Raw genomic sequence first — 23,844 nt, forward strand, 5'->3', positions numbered from 1 at the left:
TTAAAGCAATCATATAATTAGGGAGTCCTAATTATGGAAGAAGGGTCGCACGTTTATCTCCTACCTGTGTATACTGGTAAGCATACCCCATCTTCAGCCAGTACCTGCATACTTTACACTTTACATAGTAATTGCATATTTGTATACTAATTTGCATAATTTGCATAGTAAACTTGGTACTATTTTCTTCTATGATCAGCCTAGTCCTAAACCATTAAAACAGTCAAACTTTGATTTACCAGGACTCTCTCGGGGGTAGGCTCGGTAAATGTTCGGTAAATGGCTCAGTAAATGGGCATGAACGACTAAAACTTGAAAGAAGATTAATTTACGTCGCGTTTACAAATAAAACCAGATAATAGGAAATAAGATCAGTAAATAGTGGGTACAGTGAGGCACGGTAAATCGAGGTTTGACTGTTTAATTCAAAGAAACTTGAGAGTTATAAACTCATTATAATGTATGAAGGGTCGTTCAATCTTGTATTGTAATAGTTGATTATATTGATTAAATAATGATTGTACTTTTGATTTTGGGAATTTTCTATTTATTTCGTTGAGTTATTGTTAAGTAGAATGGGTGATTTACAAAAACTATTATTATAATAGCATGTTATCTAATCTGAGTTTTATTTCAGCCTCCGTACGATCAGAAACCGCCGGTGAGTTTATTTTGCACACAAATTAATCTAATAAATAGGTCATCATGATTAGTTAATAATTTATTGGTTCCATAACAATTCGTTGGTAAAATAACTGTTTGTTGTTAAAATAATATGAACAAGATTAATTAACTTTTATTCGAGAGTGGGTGTAGACTGCAGCTGAATCTGATAATTTTGCCTTGATAATGATACTATATCAATACTTTAATAATTAATATCAGAAAATATAATGTTATAAAAATAGAGAACATTTCTGCTAATGTTATCAATGATAATCGTATTAGCCATAGCCGGTAACCGCATTAGACTAGTGTATTATATACTAAAAGGCATGGACCAGAATTAAGTATACATGTTAGTGCAATATCTTAGTCAAGGTGATATTTTCACCCTCTACTACTGGCCAATATCCCAATATCACTCGGACACTTGTCAACATACCTTAAGTTAATTCTGGTCCACCCTACATACTATTCACTCCTAACAAACTGCTATTCGTACCTGGGTCTGACAAATCACAATCTTCTAAATTAGCACCTCCAATCACTTACTCCTTCATCAATAAATCTGTCACTTCATTCCAGCTACTTGATTATCGCAGATCTTCCAGCTTTAACGACATATATGGTATAATTACTAATTAGTACAGTAGAGGTGCTTTGTTTTAGTCCATCTCTCAAGCAATTGTGATGAAGATTGGAAGCCACCAAAATACCCGTGTAAAATACCGATGTAGAAGTATTAAATGAAGTATTTGGTACTGGACAGGACCATGTAAAGCACTATACACATCTCCCTGTACCTGTGTAGTCCTTTTCAGGGATATATTACCATAATATCTGGGATATACAGGGTGTTCACGATACATTGAAAAGTTTTTAAATGCCTATAAAAACATTTATGAAGGAGCAGTCCACTATATTTTCCCCTCATTTCCTTTGCTAATCGATTAAATTAATGTAGTAGTGGAACAGCAATACTAAGGTAATGGGACTGTATTGCTGTTCCACTACTACAGAAATTATCCCGATAACACTCGACCTCTGCCTGATCCAGAGGATATCACCATTTTACCTTCACACAGACATCGAACGCTGTACGAAGATGACGATCAGACATCATTACGATTAAATTTAATGTTACAACCATAACAGTCCAGGTATCAAAAATGCCACACAATTCTCAAAATTTAGAATATTGTGCTGCGACATCCTGAGTGATAACTATGAAGAATGTTTCTGCCAATGTGTTTCCTCTTATAAGATTGGATTGGAGTGACCTAGAACATTTAATATTTTTTTATAGAGAATAAACAGTTAACAGGGTAACAGTAAAAAGGGGGCTATCAATGCTATTTGAGCATTTTAAGGCGAAAACTCTCTGAACACTCTCTCAACATTCTCTGAACACTCTCTGAACACTCTCTGAACACTCTCTGAACACTCTCTGAACACTCTCTGAACACTCTCTGAACACTCTCTAAACACTCTATGAACACTCTCTGAACACTCTCTGAACACTCTCTGAACACTCTCTAAACACTCTCTAAACACTCTATGAACACTCTCTGAACACTCTCTGAACAGCTGCTTGAACAGCGTTATGCTGCATCATACCCCAAAGTAACATACACATACTGTTAAAACACGATTTACTCTGTGCTTCTTTGAGGATTCTTTCTACAAACTTAGCGACAATCAGAGCTTCCCTGTAAAAATATAGAGAGAATCTCGATTACTTGTTTAACAAATGATCTACCACAGACAATTTGAATATTCGCTGGATAACTGGGTACCAGTTACTTTAGTTACAACTTAAAAGTAAACTGACATTTTCATATTTGTTACTTTAGGGCTTAAATTCAACGAACAATGCCAATATTCCATCAACATATCACAGAAACACTGCCAACATAACTATGCCGCTGCCAAAATGCCACCATTTCGCTTCAATGCTGCCGCGATGCTGCTGCTATTATAGCGCTAGTAGTAGCGCTAGTAGCGCTATAATAGCGCTACTAGCGACACATTCCCTCTTCAGTTATGCACCTATCTACCCACATTGACTTTAAGTTAAAGATGATCTTTATAGATAACTCCTTACTCCAAAGACTCAGTACTTTGGTAAATCTGACTCTGTAAGATCGTAGACAGTGATGAAGGGATACGTTTTTGGGGGAGAACGTACTGATATATTATTATGATTTCTAAGTTGATATTTATGGCTGCTTTAAACCATGATTCTAAATGACAGTTGAGTTTAGGAAGCACATGAAAATATAGGAATTTAGGAATCGATGTGATAATGATTTGTTTCACAATTTTTTGGATATCTTGTAAATTTCGTCGTCACTCAAAACTTCAAAAGGACTTTGCTATTACAGAAACATTTCGGCACCGCAAAGACATTCCATCCGGCGACTATTCATCTCACGACAATTTGTGCATTCCCTCGCACTGATTTCGACCAATAAGTAGTAAGACTTTCACACATAATAAGACTCTAAAATCCTTGAAATCTCGCTTCCCGGGAGTACAAGTATCAACACATCTCAAAAATTACAGTTATGTCGAGGTCGTAAACCTAACTTCACAGAGAAATAATGTGTACTTCTCATTTCACGAGGTACTCTAAACCCAACTTCACAGAGAAATGATGTGTACTTCTCAAAAAAATAGTATTAGGTACCAGTACTTCTCAATATAAATATGACTTTTTCGGTCTTAGCGATCTTAACTCTGTCAACATGTGAGAAGCCTTAATCATCTTAAACATAACACCTCAAACATCATATTATTCTCACATGACCTTCGTTCACTTACAAAAATCAGGCTGACCTCTCTTGAATCACGAGGTTACTGCATGCTGAGGCTATAATCACTGGTCAGTAATGGCAGTGTATTTATATACCAGTAGTTATTATACTCCTTCATCAATAAAACCGTTTATATTTACAGCCGAAGTATCATAAGTAGTTACCTGTTACTCCTTCATCAATTAAACAGTCTGTATTTCAGCTGGAGTACCATAACTTACTCCTTCATCAATTAAACAGTCTGTATTTCAGCCGGAGTACCATAACTTACTCCTTCATCAATTAAACAGTCTGTATTTCAGCTGGAGTACCATAACTTACTCCTTCATCAATTAAACTGTCTGAATTTCAGCCGGAGTACCAGTACCACGGACCAAGGACCGCACATCCAAGCGCACCGCCTCCCCATGACATGTGACACACCACTAAGTGTGATCTGGTATGATAAAATTTACGAGGTTAATAGCGATCAGGGTTTGTGTGATATAAGTGTGAGCAGTGATCATTGTACGCTCCAGTGTAATGCGGTTAGAACTGATAAACAGTCAACCGGTTGTTGTATGAACGGGTTGAAATTAACACTGTATTTGAGTTTATTTTGCGTAATCCGGGACGTTATGGATAAGTCAGAACTTTTGAAAATGCAACTAGAATTGCAGGAAAGGACCCGCTTGTCATTTGTTGTGTATATGACGTGGCTATTTATGTTTGCTACTGCTATTTGTAAAAATTATTGGTTAAAAGTTTATTTGATTTTGTGGGAGGAGTATAACAGTTTAATATTAATTTGATTAATAACTGTTGAAACTTTATTTCTTACATGACAGTAAAAACTTTAAAAAAATGTCTCCTACTCTGTGGTATTGAGTAAAGGATATTTCTGTTCAGAAAATTGTGTTCTTCTCAAAAATTCCTTCCAACCAAAAATTCGATGCATTTAGATTTTAATTTCCGAGATGAAATAATGCGATTAAGTCGAAAAAAGATATGACTACTGGTAATATTGTCTTAGTTTTATTAAAACTTTGCAACAAAATCTGTCTTGTTGTGCATGAAGTCTGCAAAAAGTAACGATTTAAAAGAACATGCAGAGTGGGAATTTTAAAACATTTCAATAATCAATAAACTGTTTAATTTCTTGTAACCATTATTATTTATTATATATTTTAACTCAACTTTTAAGTTCGCTTCGCAATGCAATGTAAAACAGACTGTTTTATTGATGAAGGAGTAGCAAGTAACTCTAATGTGTGCAATACATTCTAGTTGTTGCTGATTTGCCCAAATATACCATTCTTACCAGTCTTTTAAAATAGGAGAGATATTTAAAAGTTTTTTTGTGTTACAAATCTTTCTCTACAGTCGAAAATTGCCAATACGGGCCTGCAACTTGCCGGTTTGAACTGACTTATTTTATCTAAGTTATTGTGCTGATATTAGGTGGAGACAAATTATTAGCATTTCCTTTTATTTTTAAAGAAGGTACGATATATTATATTCTTAAAAAATGTGCCTTTACGTTAGCCCCAGCACTGGAGATTCTTTTCACAAAGTGCTATGTATCCGGCTTCCTACCTTCAAATTGGAAATATGCAATTGTTGTTCCAGTACACAAGAAAGGCTCCAAGAATGACATTAAGAATTATAGGCCAATATCTTTGACTAGCTTAGTTATGAAAGTCATGGAAAGAATTATTCGAGATGAACTTTTGAGTAGATGTTATGATAAAATTGATCCTCGTCAACATGGTTTCCTGCCTCACAAATCTTGTGCAACTCAGATGGTTGAATTCTGCGATAGCCTATCCCTCTCTCTTAACAAGAACATTAGATCTGATATTGTTTACTTCGATTTTGCCAAAGCATTCGATTCCGTTAACCACGACTTAATACTATACAAGCTAAAATTTTATTATAACATCGATGGAATGCTTCTCCAATTTATGAAAAGTTACCTCTCCGGACGTCAGCAATGTGTAGTTGTTAATGGGGCTATCTCTGCAACCCTACCAGTGTTGTCAGGTGTTCCTCAAGGGTCAATAATCGGACCAACACTTTTTGTTCTTTTCATAAATGATATATATTCTGGACTTTCTCAGGGCACTAATATCCTTTTATACGCTGATGATACTAAAATGTGGAGAGAGATATCCCAAGAGGAAGACCACCATATACTTCAAAGCGATATTAATTATCTCATGACATGGGCAAGAACTAATAAGATGAAGTTTCATCCTGATAAATGTAAGGTCTTAGCTATACTTAAGAGGTGGTCTCCCTTAGATGGCATTTTACCATTTACACGTTACACTTACTCTATGGGCCAAACTCTTCTTGATTATACAGATTCTGAAAAAGATTTAGGCATAATCATGACGTCTAATCTAAATTTTAATAGCCAGGCCGATGCTCTATATGGTAAAGCTAACCAAAAATTTGGCATGCTTAAGAGAAATTGTCATTTTATTAATGATCTGAACAAGAGAAGAGTCTTGTATCTTACTCTTGTACGCTCAATATTCGAACACTGTCCCATCATTTGGCGACCAGCGTCCAGTAGCACTATCAATAGGCTTGAAGGATTGCAGAAAAGGGCCCTCAAATGGATTCGTAATGATTACGGTGTAAGCTATAGTGTAGAGGAAATCTATAATGCCCATTGTAAACAGTTAAATATTCTGCCCCTAAAGTACAGGTTTGATTACCATGATCTCAAGTTCTTTCATTCCCTAGTGCATCAATACCACCCATGCACCACTCTGCCTCAGTACCTTACTTTCTTCTCCGGGTCAAGCCGACTGAGAAGCTCACATCTTGATCACTTATCAGTAATATCTTCAATTCCACCTGGCTCAGCTATATCTAAATCTTACTTTTATCGAGCTCATCTCACTTGGAACCGACTTCCTCTTTCCCTTCGAGAGATTATCAGACCAGGTGTGTTTAAAACAGAACTTATTAAACACATCTGGAAGGAACATGTTTGTACTGCATCTGTAGATATTGACCCTAGTTCAGATCCTGACAATTATTTTTCTCCAGACTACGGGTAGTGTATTTCTCTATTATTTTTGTTTTAATTTTTTTTGAGGTACTCATCACGCATTTTTGCTTTATTCGGATACAATTTTGATTTAGTCTTTTATATTCAATTATTTAAATTTTATCGTTAAAACTTCATTCCATTGGAAATATTACAAATCAGCCAATTGTTATTGAGAATTTTTGGGTTGTGGCAATTATTCTTGAAAACCTAGAAATGCCTCCTAAGTTCACAGCTCATATTATTTGCCCATTTTTCTCCTTCTGCACTTGGGGCCCAATGTAATTGCTCGACTTTTCATCAGGTCTCTCGAGGCCTTTTGTTTGGTTATTTGGGTGTATTGGTGTCCCCTGATTGTTATCATCGCTGTACACTTGTCAAGGCATTTTTTGGTTTCTCTAGTCCATTTTTAGAAATTCTATACAACATTGATATTGTAATAAATTCTGATGATAATAATTGAAAGATTTCAATAAAAAAAAATATAATAAGCGATAATTTTACATCGGCACATGTTTTTGGGAAATGAAACTGACTTAACTAGCGATCAAAACTTTTATTAAGAGAGTGTATTCCCAAAGTTCTGGAGTTTGAATTGCGACCTGTCGTGCTGATTATTTGTACGATTGATAAATAATTACAACTTTATAACACAAAATATTTGACATAATACCGAGCTTTCAAATTGAGGCTCCGAATTATCATCATGTTATTTGAACACTTCTTTTGTATAATTCTGTATTTGTTTAATGTAAAGTTGTATTTGTAATGGATAGCTGAGATATTTGGGTTAGTTGTTGCTACGTGCGGGGCAGTGACACACAATGTCCAAAGTTTTCCCATCAAGAGCACCCAGCCTCGCTTCTTGACAAATAAGTAGGTGTGTGTCTACGATAAAAGCACCATTTAGTTGTGGTAGTTGCAGAATTTTCCTTATATTTTATGCATTTTATGCGAAATTTTGTGATAAAATCATTGTTAGTTTTGTAGAGAGCATCACAGCTCTCTAGAAAACTAACAGTTTACTCCCCACCAAATATTTACAATAAAAATCAGAAAAGTTGCCGGAAAGTACAACTGCAGTTATAATCCAAGCTAACCCGTCCAGACAAAACGTGCACTGCCCCCCTCCCCCCCCCCCCCCCCTCGTAGCAACAGACCCATTTACATCTTGATTAAGAGAAAAGCAGTTATATTTGTAATGTTTTGTTATATTTTTGTATCAAATAATCCTACACGCTGTGTGTTTGGTACACTATATTTATTATTACTTACCTGACAACTTATTGTAATTCTTTGTTTTCTCCGACCAGTGAAACGTCTCCTCCAGTGTATTATACGGATACTAATTCAACAGCCTGCAACTTAATGCAGCTTTGCAGTAAGATCTGCAGAGAATGTCAGTTTGTGTTTTACAGACATCAGATTAAACCGTTAATGTCAGTTTAAAGTTAGCTCTGTTCGGGCTAATCCGTTAATTGGACCACGTCCTCTGCAGTAGAGGTAGACTTTACCGTAGAATTTCTACTGTTTACATCATTGGTAACGTAAAGAGACTTATAGACTGCTGAGTTCTGTAGACAACGAATTATTATGATATTCTCTGCATTATTCTCAAATAACGTAAAACATAATGCTGTGGACGGGTTGGCAACGAACAGATGACAACGAGATTGCTTACAGTTATGTGTAATAAGACTTACATGTGGAAACCAACTTATGATAAATTATTGGTTTTCTTTTCCAATTCAGGTAAATCTGATCGTTAGAAATAGATGCAAATTCCCTACTATGATGAATGATAATGTCATATGATGCACTTTGATACCAGATGAGTCACTCAGTCATTGATCACGTGTCACTGATCACGTAACTAAACATAATATTGGTTTATAGTTCCACTTTTCAATCTGTAATCTGAAAGTTTCCTACTTTAATTCTAGACCAGTATCCTGTCTGTAATATATATATAAACTTCTTTAAGGTCGGACGAATCATTAATCCCGTCACGTGACATGACATAATTTGATCACGTGACATGACGTGGTGCTGACAAACCCCCCTCTCTGTCGATCTGTTGAGGTGAACATTGTCTGAAATATCAACTGTTACCTACTACCAAGGTAACATCTTATTCAACAATACGGTGGTAGTTTCTCATGATCAAGAACGATTTTAAAATTCCAGCCCTGATGACTAAGATCTGCAATCAACGGGACCTCTCAAAATGGTCTAATGAGTATTTAATTGGGCGGTAATTGATTTAATAGGCCGGTAATTGATTGGGTGCCGTTTGTTAGATTTAGTGTATATCTGTATATATCTTAGCATGGGTTTCTTTACAGCTTGATTTGAATAATATTCAGTGATTCAGTTAAATGATCGCATAATTGTCTGGTTATATTATATATTATATATATTATGATGTTTCTTTTGGAGAAATCCAGTTTCAAGAGTGCTCTACCCGGGAGGGGAGCATTGTACAATGAAAACAACGATTCTACAAACTCAGAGTTTCATGCAAATGCAATCGACACTGACGATTGCATTTGCATGAAACTCTGAGTTTGTAGAATCGTTGTTTTCATTGTATTATATATATTATACATATATTATTATAGTATTAGTAGTATGCGTCTAGTTATATAATATATATGCTTTAATTGTTGTGTGTATTATGGTACAGAATGATACACTACAGCCATTTATATATATTTGAGTAGCTTGTTCACTGTATTATACTGATCTAAATACCAAGCTAAATGCTCAATTAGATTTACCAATATTTTCCCACTACACAGAGAAATCCCAATATAAACATATTATAATCCTAACTTTTTACAATTCTGTCACATTCTGTCATGTTTTGCTGGTTTTCTAAAAGATTTCGCAATTGATTTAGGAATCGTGTAATCGTGTAATGGTGAATAGGATACAAGGATACAAGGATACAAAAGTGTTAATCACATTTATTGAGTTCACAATAGTGGTAATCCTGAAATACACATTGACATCATGGGCAAGTAATGGTCGCAAAAATTGATGATAGATATGGATGTAGTATCTACTTCTTGTAAGATGGTAATGGATATAAATATGACAATGAACAAACCACTCTCATTGTAATGCTGCTCCTATAAGGAAACGTCCGACATTATAATCCAAAGCTATCAATTAGCACTGATTTCATTATATCCACTGTATGTTAATTAGAATGCTATTAATGAGAATTGGTCTGATCGATTGGCGGAAACTCCACAGCAATTGTGGAGTTCAGACAAATTACTGAGGAGAATTCTGCTGTCATCAAACATCAGAAGTTAACTAGAAACCCATACCAAAATCAGACTTCATCCAGCAGTCCCGTTATTTCTGAGTTTCTGAGTTTCTGGAAATGAAAAAGTTGTTGCTTTCTACATATACGGAACACGCGGTAACAAATGTTCAGAAAAAGCGTCCTATCGTAATAAAATAAAATTTGCTTCGCGCGCAGCGCACGCACATATAATCGCGGGAGTAGATTCCCGAGATTGCGTTGCCAGCTAGCTAAGACTGAAGACATAAGACGTATGGAAGACTAGAGACCGGAGACGGACAATGTTTGAAGCCTGAAGGATAAAGACGAGATCATAATATCAACGGAGAAGTCCTTGAAAGGGAGCATAATGCGTGGTACAGTCTTAAATCTTGTCACACGTGTGGCAAGACCGTCGGAGTTTTGTCACAAAGCTGAAAGCGAAAGTAATTGGGTTAAGGAAATGGTTCGGGCTGCATTAAAAATAGTGGGGGTTTTCAGTTTGTAATAAATTATCTGTCTCTGAAGAGTCTTTAAAGACATTAGTCAGCCTTAAAGTACCACAGCATTTTGGATCTATTCACTATAATTGTAATCATCGGAGACTGTAAAGTGAAGACCAACAAGAAAATGAGTCTCCCAAATAAATATTTAATATTCTATGCCCAGAAAGAAAAGCGGCCACGACCTCAAATCCAGAATAGATTGTGGCCTGAGTTTCACACTTCACTCGCTGGATGTGGGCATCGAACTAGCAACCTCACGACAAGTAACCCGACCCAACGAGCTGGTCTGGGTCGGCAGGCTGGAGTGAGTGAGCCATTATCCCATGTGATCATGGAACGCTAGCTTTACAACCGCACTTTGTATATACACTGTGTATACTATATTTGTCACTGACACCTCCCTTGTCACTTCTGGTTTTTGTTCGAACTGTTACACTTGTGTTGAACGTGTTTTGTTGTGACATGTTGTCCGTCCTTGTGCTCTTCGTCTGCTTGTCATGTGTTTTGTCTCACGGAGATCACGAACATCTTGAGAGGTTAGTCAGGGGAACCAACAGGCAACGTTACGCCACTGTGTCAACCTAGAGCTTTTCATATTATCCACTGAATACGAGATAATTTACACAACCAGCACAGCAGTGAGATGTTGCACCGTTGAGATTATGACATGGCACATATGGACAATAAACCGTTGAATGACGATTCTTTAATTATTTAGTACGAATTAACGCACTTATTTACTTGTCACGTAATTAATTAGTTCTATTAATAACGACGTCTCCTCAGTAAGGAACACATACTGATGCATCTTAAGGAGACACTAGGGGAATTGACAGACGAAATGAAAGTTAGTAATATTCAGTAATATTTAGTAATATACAGTAATATTCAGACTTCAGTAATATTCAGTAATATTCAGTAATATTCAGTAATATTCAGTAATATTCAATAATGTTCAGTAATATTCAGTAATGTTCAGTAACATTCAACTCTTGAACGAGCCACAATGGTATGTGGGTCATAAATGCGCAACATTCCAGTATCTATCATAATTATTCCTCAGAATAAAATGACGGAGGAAGAACAGTTACATTTCCATTGGTTCCGACAACACGACTACGACAATAACAAACACTTGGACGGGCTAGGTCAGTGAAAAGGTTCAGGAAAGAGTGGGTAAATATGTTGCCCGTAGTTTACCTGGGGACCTAATTTCTCTTCATAAACAGATTGAAGCTGCGGCTTGAGGGTTTGAAGCTGCGGCGGAATGACAGGCTAAGCGCCGCCTAGTAACCCGTATTAGTAATAGTACAGTGAAAGAGGATGAAAAATTCAGAATTTTGCTGTTTTAGTAAGTTCAGTATCATGAACCCATACTGATAGTATGGACTATGGTCTATATGTTATGTTATAACGATAGATCGTAAATTATAAAACAAAGAACGGTCCTGATCTGACGTAAACGCTTGCTTGTCACGTATTTTGATTGGTAAAAGAAACTAAAATTTCAAAAACTCACCTAAAAACCTTTTTTTCAGAACTTGTACATGCAATTTCACATTTTAACGATGGACCAATGGACGAAGCAGCATTGATAGAGGTAAGTGTTTTTAAAGTCAGCGCAAAATTTATTAAGCCCTTCTCCAGATGGAATGATTTCTTTTAGCATTAAACAGCATTAGCAGTACAGGTGATTATTACTGATTATTACTGATTATTACTGAATATTACTGAATATTACATAATGTTCAGGTGATTGATGAGATTCTGCAGGCAGACGATAAAAACAACGACGGACTACTAGATTACATTGAATTCTCTGAAGCTGAGAGACATTTCATTTGATGATGTTTCAACCTCACATTTGTTGTCGTATTTCGGTGCAGTTGCAATATGTCCTGGGTTTAGTTGTTGTTTTGGGATTTAGGCTGATTGGGTGCCCAATTAAACTGATTGGGTGCCCTGTTAAGTTTTTACTGTGTGGGAACTAGGTCTAATTGGGTTCAGCTGTCAGTCACCCGTTTCAACTTATCATCAACAACTGACCACGAGTGGGATTATCCACCATATCTTGTCCAGAGCTGATATGATTAGCTTTACTTCTAATAATAAATATCAGTAAAGCACTGAAGACAATTGATCAAACGACATCATTGGGCACTGTCCTCAGATTTTCAAAATCTCACTTTCATACTGACAGTGACTGTGTTCCGGATGGCAACGAGAAAAGGATTTTTATAATCAAAGAATTATTAACCTATATGTAACTGTAAGATCAGTAAAGAATTTTGTTTCATGTTATAGCTGCATTACTTGATTCAATTATAACTGTATTACTTGATCCAGTTATAACTGTATTACTTGATCCAGTTAAGTTATTAACACATTGAACTTATATAATCATATTTATATTACCACTTCAATTTTACAAATTTGTACTCGATAGACAATTGACAAAGTTTTACTATCAAAAATACAATTGTATTTATAAAAATGAGTAAGTGATTAATAAATTCCATTTTTGTCTTCTTGAACAGGAAAAAGCAATAAAAAACGTGCTGCGTCAGGTACAGCAGCACAAGTTCACAGTCAAACAAATATATAACCTTACGTTTACGGAGATACGGTAAAACATAATATATGCAGAATTATTAACACAAAATGAAGTGAATGAACGCAAAATGAACGTAGAATAAAGTGAATGAACGCAGAATGAATTGTGTATGAATGCAGAATGAAGTGAATGAACGCAGAATGAACACATAATGACGGATAAGTTTCAGGATACAAAATTGACCGCGATTTTCTGATCCATTGCAATCATTTCGACATACTCTTATACACTGTTACACACTGTTACACACTGTTACACACTGTTACACACTGTTACACACTGTTACACACTGTTACACACTGTTACACACTGTTACACACTGTTACACACTGTTACACACTGTTACACACTGTTACACACTGTTACACACTGTTACACACTGTTACACACTGTTACACACTGTTACACACTGTTACACACTGTTACACACTGTTACACACTGTTACACACTGTTACACACTGTTACACACTGTTACACACTGTTACACACTGTTACACACTGTTACACACTGATACACACAATTACATACTGAGGTACTGTTACAGTGTTACAATTGTAATATCCCATAATGTAGCCTAAATTAATACTGTTTCTTTAAACTCTGCGTTTTCCAAAGAGGACCAGAGAAGATAACCAACAAAAACAAAAAACACGTGATATCCTTATAAGGTCACGTTACAGCGGTGAAACTTCTTAATAAGGGTGTCACGTATTTTCCTGTTTACAGTCTGCGTCTTCCGAAGAGAACCAGACAGTAGAGGAGAAGGGGGACTCCAACAAAGATAGATTGTAGAATTCTCACCCAGTCCATACCTCTACGGCTTTTACTGAAATAAAAACAAATTTACTGAAATAAAAACAGTCCGGGAAGATTATTTCTTATTAGAAACAAGCGATATATCTTGTTGGTGAGATAGTATATGTAGTAATACATTAGTAGTAGTAAGGTATACATTATACACTACTATTATTATAGTAGTAATGTTAACCTTACTTAAAACAGTTTCGCAAATGGTCATACGGGTTTTATTAAAACTTTCTTTAAATAGAACGGATAAAGGAATATAATTCCTTTATCCGCCATTTCTGAAATCTGGGCAATGTATTGGATAACTTCCAGTAGCGCGCGATCGCCTTACGGCGGCAATGTATTGGATAACTTACATCACACAGTCTAGAGGGCCTTTGTGAAGACCGAGACCGAGACAAAACGCGATCAACCCTCCTGAAATCAGATGAAATTGTTTTAACATTATATACAAGGGGTCTTTATATAGCTCAGGTACTGTTTGCCCGATTGAGGTAATTCATTTTGGTATGGCTTACCATCATCACCTATTCGAGGAATATGTTAAATTCAAGAATTTTGGTTCGCATCGGTTTGGCTAGATAAACTTTTAAAATAATGTAACAGCTACAAACCTGCTAGGGAGATGCCAATGTCTTTACTGTCAAGGTATTTGGAAACGAAAACCACAACGAACATAGCAACGAGGAAGAGCCAAAGAATTAGACCACTACTGTCAGCCCCAGTGCACTCGTGTCCTGTAAATATTATGTAAATATTTAGTATATTATATAAATATTTAATATATTATACAAATATTTAATATATTATACAAATATTTAATACATTGACATTGTGGTTCTGGATCTAAAAGAAAGTTAAGCCGACAATTTTTTGAGATGCGAAGCTTCTTCTTACTATAAACATCATTGAAATAAACAATCTCTATACTTCCCTTGTGTATTCAGTTAAACTTAATGAATCTAGAGTGTATTGTTGTATCTGCAATATTCTCCTATTACCATACTATCACACATCGGTATAACGTTAAATCAGAAGCAACAAAGAAACTTTATAGTTTTACTAACCGTCAATGTCGAGGATGCGAACGCAGAGAGCATATCCCAGGGTTGACAGAAGGATAAAGATCTCATCCGGGAGGTAGTATTTGATAGGTTGCATATTTCAGCTGCTTTTGCACGTGCAATAAAGCTAGAATTAAGTGATAATTAATTATGCAATATAACTTAAAAACTAAAAAATATGTGATAATTAATTATGAATCAGTTAAAGAAAGGTTTGAACCCACCTTATCAAGGAGAAATAATTATAAAGAATAAAACTTGTGTCAACAATATTTAAATTAATTTCATAATCATTCGATTCATAAAACATAATAACAAAATTAAAATATCTTTATGAAGCTAACAATTGGAGTATTCAAACTGTAATAGCAATGTTACACTTCACACTGTCAACCAACATAAGTCATATGTAACACACAGATCGAACAAATTGGTATTGTGAAGCAGCATCCGGCCAGCAGCATACACTGCACTTTACAACTACTTGCAATTGGACACAATTTTACTAGCATTAATTACTAGCAATGTCGTTTCATGGGTGCTGTAACTCATAAATAAATATAAACATAAATTCATACAAATTAAATGTTTGTACTTTAATACGAAACATGCTAGTTAAGTAGTAATAACTGGTTAAAATACTCTCGTAAGCTTTAAAGGTCCGGCGAGTTGCAATATGAAAGTTGCACTAACTGACAGGATCAAACACGAGTTTAAAAACGAATCTCGGTCGCCAACAGTTGTTTGTCAACAGCTATTTTCAAACACCAGCACCAATTCATCAGAGACATGATAGTTTCAGCAAGAGATAGGAAAGAGTGGAGGGTATTGACAACGTATACCAAAGGCCAGCCATTCGAATGATTGAGGAGACCGTTACAAATACAAGTTATTATGGTAACGTGTTGTTATGGTAACGTGTTGTTATGGGAACGTAGTAAATATTTTCCGTCGACGTAAACAAAATAGTAATTATTTAACCTACATTGAACAACCGCTGAAAATTTCGTATTTTATTCGTCTCGAGTTTCACTGTCCTCCAACTCGATACACTTTTTCAGCCCCAAATTATGATATTGTCTCAAGTAAGACTTAAATTCAAGTTTGATAATTACGGCTAATACTGCATTATCTCATCGATGGTGGTGGGGCGGCGGAGGGGTACACGTGCATGCGAAGCCGTACAACAATTTGCTATCAACTGCTAGTGCTATACAAGTACAATTATAAGGAGGCAAAAACGCGGTGAAAACGATAAAATTGAAAGTAGGAATTTTGTGGAAACAATTGATACGTAGGAAAAATTTAAATTCAAATGTGAAAAATCCGATGAGAAGTAACTTTGGTAATAACTGTATTTTATTACTGATTAGTTACGGTATTTATTATAAACTGATAAATAAGTACAATTTACAACAAAATCACAAGTTTGAAACAAAAACGTACCTATCATAAATCTGATTTTAAGTATTTATCATTATTCAAGCATTAGCTTCAAACAAAACCTTTCCGTTATAAAAAACAGAAAACAACTTTACACAACGGTATTCGACGCAGGCGGTAAAGACCAGCGTATACAACAAACCTTGTAAGTAGCTGTTAGAAGTTGTGACGTTGTGTCTCTCACTTACTGACTAGTGACTTACTGACAACCACGTTACAGGGGTTTGGTAAAGCTGGAGTATCTGTATAGTTTCTAGAGGGAGGTAGAGGGGTCTAGAAAATAATGGGAGGGGAGAGCTGCAGAGGGGGTCTAGAAAATAAGGGGGGAGAGGGGGTCTATATAAGAAGGGGGGAGAGGAGGTCTAGAAACGAAGGGGAGGGGGAGAGGGGGTCTAAAAAAGAAGGGGGAGGGGTCTCAAATATCCAATATATGGCTCCTAATCCTCCCTGCGTCCTAAAATAGTGTTTCTCTTGTCTCGAATATGAACGATCGGTAACGAAAGCACACAACACACGATAACCTATAGTTATTAAAACTTTAGAGCTTTGTCAGTCACAAATGCTACACTCCTTCAAGAGATCACGTGACCACGTGACCAAATAAAGAGATCACGCGATCACTCATCACCTCTGTGACCTTATCCTATTTTAACAGCAGCACACACGGGATACGTGACATAAGACTTCGTCGATAAAGCCTTTTTAGTGCCCATGTTCCGAGCTCCCCTTCATAGGAATCAGTTTAAATGTTAAATATGTTATCTCTGTCCGTACCCCCTGACTGCTGGAATACGGATTCCTTGCTTAGACTGAGATCAGCTATACTTGGTCTCTTCATATTGGCGGGTTAGTGTACACCTATCAGAGTATCAGCAAAGATAATTCGGGACAGAAATTCAGGAATTGTTAACTCTACTCGTCTCATTTGACTTCTGATATGAGATTATGTGAATAATGAATATGATTAAGCTGATCACATGTAAAGTTAGTGACAGGAAACTTCTCCCAATTAGATCTACCTTCCACAAAGTTAACAGTTAATCAAATTCAGAAACGACAAATGACAACTTTTTCCAAGTTACGACCTCCCAAGTATTCAAAAGGGAGAAGGGACCCCCCCACCCCAGCTTGATATCATTTCTTCCAAGCATCGGATCATTTCTTTTTAGTTTTTTTGCACACCTAAAAATGATTGAAGAGCTCGTATTATGTACTTATATATAGAAAACGGAGTTTCTTAGTGTTTAGTGTACGCTAGTCAAGCTCTAGTCACGAAGCACGAACGGCAGGGCGTACCGTAAGGTAGAAATGAAACGAGTATATTAAAATGGATAATTAATTAAAAGGAAAAGTAATACAAAGTGAACGTCAACAGACAAAAACTTCCAAGTGTTCGCTCCAAGCGATTGCCGTGAATATAGATCACACTACGTGTCTAGTCACAGAGAATAGTACTCAGTTAAACTGGCTATTGACAATCGAATCCCTTAAAATGATTAAGGGGCAACTAAGAAGTGAGCTCTCCACTTCCGGCTCTTCGGGTATACTCTCAAAACTCGTCACGCCACACTGCGTGACGGCACAACGCATCTGCTTGTACCACGTGACACGCCGTCTCGCCAATGAGCACTCCACTAGCAGTCACGCTGTGGTCGCGAGGACCAACCACAGGCCTGGCTGTAAGTCAGGTGCAAAGTGAGCGGACGGCTCGTTTCACTTTCAGAGTTCAGACAGTTAGTCTGACAGTAGTTCTGCCAGCCAACCGACTTACACTCAAAATGTGTAACTCCCAAATACGAACATATAAAAACATTGGTTATTATATACCCGGAAACACATACTAAATTCTACGTCCCGTAAACGTTATACTAAAACTAAGATATCCTAAAAGATATCTCTAAATACCATATTACAACATCTCTACCCAAAAATTTTTTTCGAATATTTTAAAACAATAAAATAATCGCCCTTTTCAAAATTTAAATTTCAATGCTCCCACGCATCAAAAGTCCAAAACTTAAAAATAAGTCAAGTCTCAAAATATAATACACGGCCCTAACCCTGTGCATTAAATTTAAATCATCAAAATCCTTAAGTTAAAACTGAAATTGACTTTCACAAATCTTTCAAAACCTTCAAATACTTCCCTCTTGCACCAAGCTGTAGAGTCTTTGGTGTTGAGTCTTCATCCTTAGATAGAGATGTATCGGAATCTCTAAAACGTCCTTGACAAGCAAACAAAGAAGTCAAAATAAATTCGAAAGTTTCTACGTTTCCGCCACTAAAGCAGCCCTGAACGGTTCGTGTTGCGAGTAAAGATCCTAATATCCCTATCAGTACTGTTCTGAAAGATAACACGTGTTATATCATAAGTTAAAACTGGTAGTGGTATACTCTGAATATTACGCAAAGATCTATCTACTAAATCTTGATACCAAGATTAACCACAGTTCCTGTGGTAGTCTACCGGCCTGAATTACCTCAGGTTTCTCCCCCTTGCTCACCCAACCGTAGACCTGGTTTAAGATATCATCACCCTTCTGAGCCTGTTTAATTTGCTCATGGGTAGGATTTAGAAATCTGACCCCTCTCTCTAGAGAGCTTACTGGTGCTTCACTAGTAACCGCTGAAACATTTTCCACTGCATCAACTGCTTCTGCAACTAGTGGTGTCTCCTCTATAGTATCAGCCTGAACTAGACTACAATTGCGACGGTTATCAATTTCAGGCGTAATCTGAACAATGTTTACTATGCTAGGGTCCTCACTATTTTCATCAAATAAGAACTCCGGAATAGTTCTCTCCTCAACACTCACTTCACTGCAGGATTCCTCAATCAAATTACTGCAATCATCCTTAACCACGGTCTCGCTGCTAACCGGCGCTTGCATCCTCTTGAACAGGATGGTTATGGGTTTACTATCAATCTTATCCTGCAGGCATTTTACCAACTTAACTTCTATCCCAGAAGTATCCTCATTCTCTGCCTTCTTATACGTCTTCTTATCTGTACGATTACGCAATGAGTTAAGTACAACGACTATTCTAGACCGTGCACTATCAATCTTATTCTGCAAGCATTCTAAAGCTGCACGCAAGTATCTCAGCGTATTTTCTATCACGGCAGTATCATCGCCATCTGCCTTCAAATCATCTATCTCCTTCAAAACATTATTTATGCGAAACTGAACATCCTCTCTCTCCATAATCAACTCCGCCCACTCCAGTTCAGCTGTATTATTCTCACACATGCTAAAACCGTGTCTAAATGTAAAAAGGTACACTTACAAATAGATAGATAAGTACTGGAACTGGCGTATTCTTCACGTTGCTGGAAAATCTTCTAGTCAAGACTTTACTTTGCTTTACTGGAACTGTAACTTCTACGTCTATCACTCCTGAGTAGATGTACGAAAAGTAAGGTTGCTAAACTTACGTAAAACTCACTAAAAATCTAGGTAATAACGTACTGAAGTCTACAATCGGCTGTAAACTAGGTGCTCGTCAAAACGATAGCACTGGAATATACAGGTACCACAAAATGCGTAGCAACACTTACCAATTCTAGTAGGAAGTACTCAAGATCTAGAACAACCTCCAACGTATAATTCTTCTAAACTGCGAAGTACACCGAACTTAGCTTATCAAATGAGAAACGTTAGGATCTTAAACGAAACTATACTGAATATAGGTGATACTAGAAGGATCACGAGCAAAAATAGCAACACTAAAAGTGGCCTCCAGATATAGAAAACGGAGTTTCTTAGTGTTTAGTGTACGCTAGTCAAGCTCTAGTCACGAAGCACGAACGGCAGGGCGTACCGTAAGGTAGAAATGAAACGAGTATATTAAAATGGATAATTAATTAAAAGGAAAAGTAATACAAAGTGAACGTCAACAGACAAAAACTTCCAAGTGTTCGCTCCAAGCGATTGCCGTGAATATAGATCACACTACGTGTCTAGTCACAGAGAATAGTACTCAGTTAAACTGGCTATTGACAATCGAATCCCTTAAAATGATTAAGGGGCAACTAAGAAGTGAGCTCTCCACTTCCGGCTCTTCGGGTATACTCTCAAAACTCGTCACGCCACACTGCGTGACGGCACAACGCATCTGCTTGTACCACGTGACACGCCGTCTCGCCAATGAGCACTCCACTAGCAGTCACGCTGTGGTCGCGAGGACCAACCACAGGCCTGGCTGTAAGTCAGGTGCAAAGTGAGCGGACGGCTCGTTTCACTTTCAGAGTTCAGACAGTTAGTCTGACAGTAGTTCTGCCAGCCAACCGACTTACACTCAAAATGTGTAACTCCCAAATACGAACATATAAAAACATTGGTTATTATATACCCGGAAACACATACTAAATTCTACGTCCCGTAAACGTTATACTAAAACTAAGATATCCTAAAAGATATCTCTAAATACCATATTACAACATATATCTTACTCACATTTTCCAAATGTTTAGGTCAATAAAGTCTGGATTTCAGAATTACAGTTTTCGGGAACACGTTCGGGCAATCCGAGGGCCGCAACAAGTGATTACCTTTCTGTGCAAAATAAACGAGAGAAAAAGTTACCAAGAACTTCTAGGGATGCTCGTAACAGTCGTATCTACGAGTTGTAACAGAGCAAAACGCATCGTATTGGCTTGGGAAATGATTCAGAGACATTATAATTTTTAGAATTATAATTATAGTTAGAATCGAATTTACAAAGCAATTATAACAATGGGTTTTTTAATAATTAAAAAAGGCTTTTACATTATTCTGCGGAAGACAATTAACTCAGGTCTATGAACTATATTATCGGACGTTATTTGACCGGACATTTCGTGAACGGACATAATTTTGAACGTTTGAACATTAAAATGAACGCTAGGGCCTCCAGTGTCTCTTTATAATGTCCTTTCAAACAAAGTCCGATAGTTAGGTTATACGCTATTAATAGAACTGAGAACACGGTTATTTTGTAACACTGCCAGTCAAAACGCGATATCTAACCAGCTATGGCTAACTCGCGACGACGTTAGATATTATCGCGTTTTGACTATTACCATGATAGTGATCGTTGTCCCATACAACTAAAATAATAAATATAGCAATTTTCGATCGATTCATGGAACTTATGAGATTAGTACTAAATGCGTCATCGTCTTATTATTTGTGCGTAAAGTCATGACGTATCAAAACACACTAAGACACTATAATACTGAATAAAACTAGATTCGGTCCCGTTAATGAGATCATTCTGTATTCTACACTATAGAGCACTATTATAGTTGTAGTGTATGTAGGCCGTTCTTGAATGAGGTGGTTCTAAACTAGGAAGCAAATTGTGTGTATTTCATATACAGCTCCTTTGCTTTTACAACTGCTGCTATGCTTTCTTGCTCCTTTTTGGTCTTTACGATACATCTGAACTTACGAGTTAGTGTTCGTGATCCCCAGTTTGTACAGGTTTCTCATGAGGTACACTGTACAGTAAGACAGTAGTTAAAGCTTACGATACCTTGTTTTGCCTCAATGCTTGGATCAGCTTTCAGGATTTGAGACTTTTAAATTTATTGTACATTAATCGTCTATTTCGCAGTTTTGTGCCCCTTATAGAAAGCTATATTGCTAGAAAGGGAGCATATTTTGAAAGATCTTCCGAGGAGATCACTATAATTATAGTATTAATAGTATTATGAACCCCTATTTTTGACTAGTTGGTAACATTTAGTTTTACTCACAGTTGTCACGTTTAGACAATATACTGTGCCATGAGAATACTCGTAAGAAATGGTATTGATGTCATGAGATCATTTTTAGCTAAATGTGTAGCTTTTTGACTGCCTTCCTAACGTTCAAATATAGCTTGATTTATTTTAGTTTGCACCAAATAACGCTTGTGTTGTGAATCAATATTAACAAAACATTTCAACCAGTAATTTTCGGCGCAGGAAATTTGCGATTTAATTTCTTTTTTCGATAAAATCTTTTTAAATTAGAGGTTCGCGGTAAATCAATGATTAACTGTAAACTGTAAAGTGTATAACAATAACAATGAGCAATTTAATTTTCTCAGCGCACAATTTATAGACAATACTGCAGGTAAGAGCCAGTTATGAGTTAACACATTATAGATAACAATTATATACTGCATACAATATAGTGTGTAATAATGTGTTTAGTAGGTTCAGGTGGAAGCAACATTATACCTTCATTATCATTGTTTCTCAATGTGTTCCGTGTGTTTACATCGCTGATATCAGACCTCATCGTCTTCTTTGTTCCTCAGTAAATAAACAGTTTGCCACTCATTATGTAATGATTGTTATTAGTGTGTATACAATTACATTTTAACATTTGATAAAGTTTTGATGAGGTTATGTTTTTTTCGTGTGTAGTAATTGTACTTGTAGTTTTCAGTTTGAGTTAAATAGCGCTTTCTTAGTTTATTGGATTTAATTTTCCAAAACTTTAATCCCGTAAAATTGATGTAAAAATTTTAAAAACAGAAGAATTTATGTGTATCACGACCCATAGGTTATAAGCTTCACTCGCAAATACTGTATTGTATTATATCACAGTGCTGCACGGTGTATAGTGTATAATATGGACACGTTCATTAAAGTTTGAGGATAATGGCAAACAAAAAAATAGGGTTTTCGACGATAGTGGCTTAATTTTAGCATATATTAATCTAGCGTGTTCAGAAGTTCTGAACATTACCCGTACTCCCATATGCACTGCTCAGAAATAAAATGTATTGTTGTTAGGCACTATAATGGAAAAAATGTCACATTTTTGTGACTGTGTTAACCATAGCTACCCAATGAGCATTCCTTGCTCTAAAATATAGTATACTAGACCAGTCGATAGTCGAAAGCTTTGTTCGAGGAAATTTAAAAAATCAGTTATATTTTAATTTCTATTCATCATCATATATAGCTCTCTTATACTGTAGAAATTATGGGATTTTTTTGTAAAGTTTTAAATATAAATAGATATACAGTAATATTCTTGATAGTATTGTCTGAATAGAGAGAAGATTTGTAGGATACAATACTTGAGTAGGAACAGTGTGCCTGATCGTGACGTGTAAAGCTGTAGGTTTTTGCACGATAATAGCTGGATAACGCAACATTGTTCACACACGTTTCGTGTACCTTCTTAGCATATCAATTATACAGTGAATGGTATGTCGACTTTGAGTAGGGGATATTAGGACATGATTGGATCCTGTGATATAAAGTAAGAATATAGCTCATCGCATGTAATCCTCAACCGCTAGTATATTTTTACTACAAGCTTACAGGAAAAATGTTTCATCCTTTTTATTTTGTGCTCGATAGACTCGGCCTGGGTCAGCTGCCTTATACTCCGGCTTATAGTTCACACATGAACTATATGCCGGAGGAAATTTAGCGTTAATTTTAAAGTGAAGTTTTTTTCGAAGACTAAATATTTAAAGATTAAGTCTAAGAACGATTTTCTGTAAATCGGAGTTTTGATCATTCACAAAATGTATGTGAAGCTCTCATTTGAAATATTTACGGTATATATCATGGTTTTACTATATCCTATCGGACGTTATCTGA

The 23,844-nt window shown here is 36.3% G+C and overlaps 3 protein-coding genes across 8 annotated transcripts in view; 2 read left to right on the forward strand and 1 right to left on the reverse strand.

Annotated features, from left to right (window-relative positions):
• LOC134824294 (uncharacterized) overlaps positions 1–4,970 on the forward strand; it is a 32,304-nt gene extending 27,334 nt beyond the window's left edge. For 4 of the 6 annotated variants that reach the window (XM_063836109.1, XM_063836110.1, XM_063836114.1 and 1 more), the window contains 3 exons: positions 22–76; positions 638–661; positions 3,832–4,970. In XM_063836109.1, coding sequence (XP_063692179.1) covers positions 22–76; positions 638–661; positions 3,832–3,890 — 138 coding nt within the window. In that variant the 3' untranslated portion in view covers positions 3,891–4,970. The remainder of the gene's footprint in view (positions 1–21; positions 77–637; positions 662–3,831) is intronic. The other 2 variants (XM_063836112.1, XM_063836115.1) reach the window with 1 other exon arrangement.
• Positions 4,971–10,708: 5,738 nt separating this feature from the next.
• Positions 10,709–12,766, forward strand: LOC134824440 (multiple coagulation factor deficiency protein 2 homolog). Its single transcript, XM_063836346.1, has 5 exons — positions 10,709–10,859; positions 11,110–11,170; positions 11,387–11,471; positions 11,862–11,923; positions 12,076–12,766. The coding sequence occupies exons 1-5, from the start codon at positions 10,786–10,788 to the stop codon at positions 12,166–12,168; spliced, it is 375 nt and encodes a 124-aa protein (XP_063692416.1). The 5' UTR covers positions 10,709–10,785; the 3' UTR covers positions 12,169–12,766.
• LOC134824438 (uncharacterized) lies at positions 12,690–14,947 on the reverse strand. Its single transcript, XM_063836345.1, has 4 exons — positions 14,814–14,947; positions 14,361–14,483; positions 14,103–14,163; positions 12,690–13,765 (listed from the first exon to the last, which is right to left on the reverse strand). Exons 1-4 carry the CDS (start codon positions 14,905–14,907, stop codon positions 13,660–13,662), a joined length of 384 nt encoding a protein of 127 aa, XP_063692415.1. The 5' UTR covers positions 14,908–14,947; the 3' UTR covers positions 12,690–13,659.
• Positions 14,948–23,844: the final 8,897 nt, after the last annotated feature.

The sequence above is a fragment of the Bolinopsis microptera genome, chromosome 12 (assembly GCF_026151205.1).
Source record: "Bolinopsis microptera isolate Bmic1 chromosome 12, MBARI_Bmic_1.0, whole genome shotgun sequence".
NCBI classification, from domain to species: Eukaryota; Metazoa; Ctenophora; class Tentaculata; order Lobata; family Bolinopsidae; genus Bolinopsis; species Bolinopsis microptera.

What these genes read in the sequence shown, in the direction of transcription:
- LOC134824440 (XM_063836346.1), top strand. Translation starts at nt 10,786, where the DNA reads ATGTTGTCCGTCCTTGTGCTCTTCGTCTGCTTGTCATGTGTTTTGTCT. An exon ending in GATCACGAACATCTTGAGAG is followed by an intron (nt 10,860 to 11,109) that starts GTTAGTCAGGGG and finishes ACGTCTCCTCAG; the next exon opens with TAAGGAACACATACTGATGC. An exon ending in ACGAAGCAGCATTGATAGAG is followed by an intron (nt 11,924 to 12,075) that starts GTAAGTGTTTTT and finishes CATAATGTTCAG; the next exon opens with GTGATTGATGAGATTCTGCA.
- LOC134824438 (XM_063836345.1), bottom strand. Translation starts at nt 14,907, where the DNA reads ATGCAACCTATCAAATACTACCTCCCGGATGAGATCTTTATCCTTCTG. An exon ending in TCGCATCCTCGACATTGACG is followed by an intron (nt 14,484 to 14,813) that starts GTTAGTAAAACT and finishes TAATATTTACAG; the next exon opens with GACACGAGTGCACTGGGGCT. An exon ending in GGCCCTCTAGACTGTGTGAT is followed by an intron (nt 13,766 to 14,102) that starts GTAAGTTATCCA and finishes TTTTTATTTCAG; the next exon opens with TAAAAGCCGTAGAGGTATGG.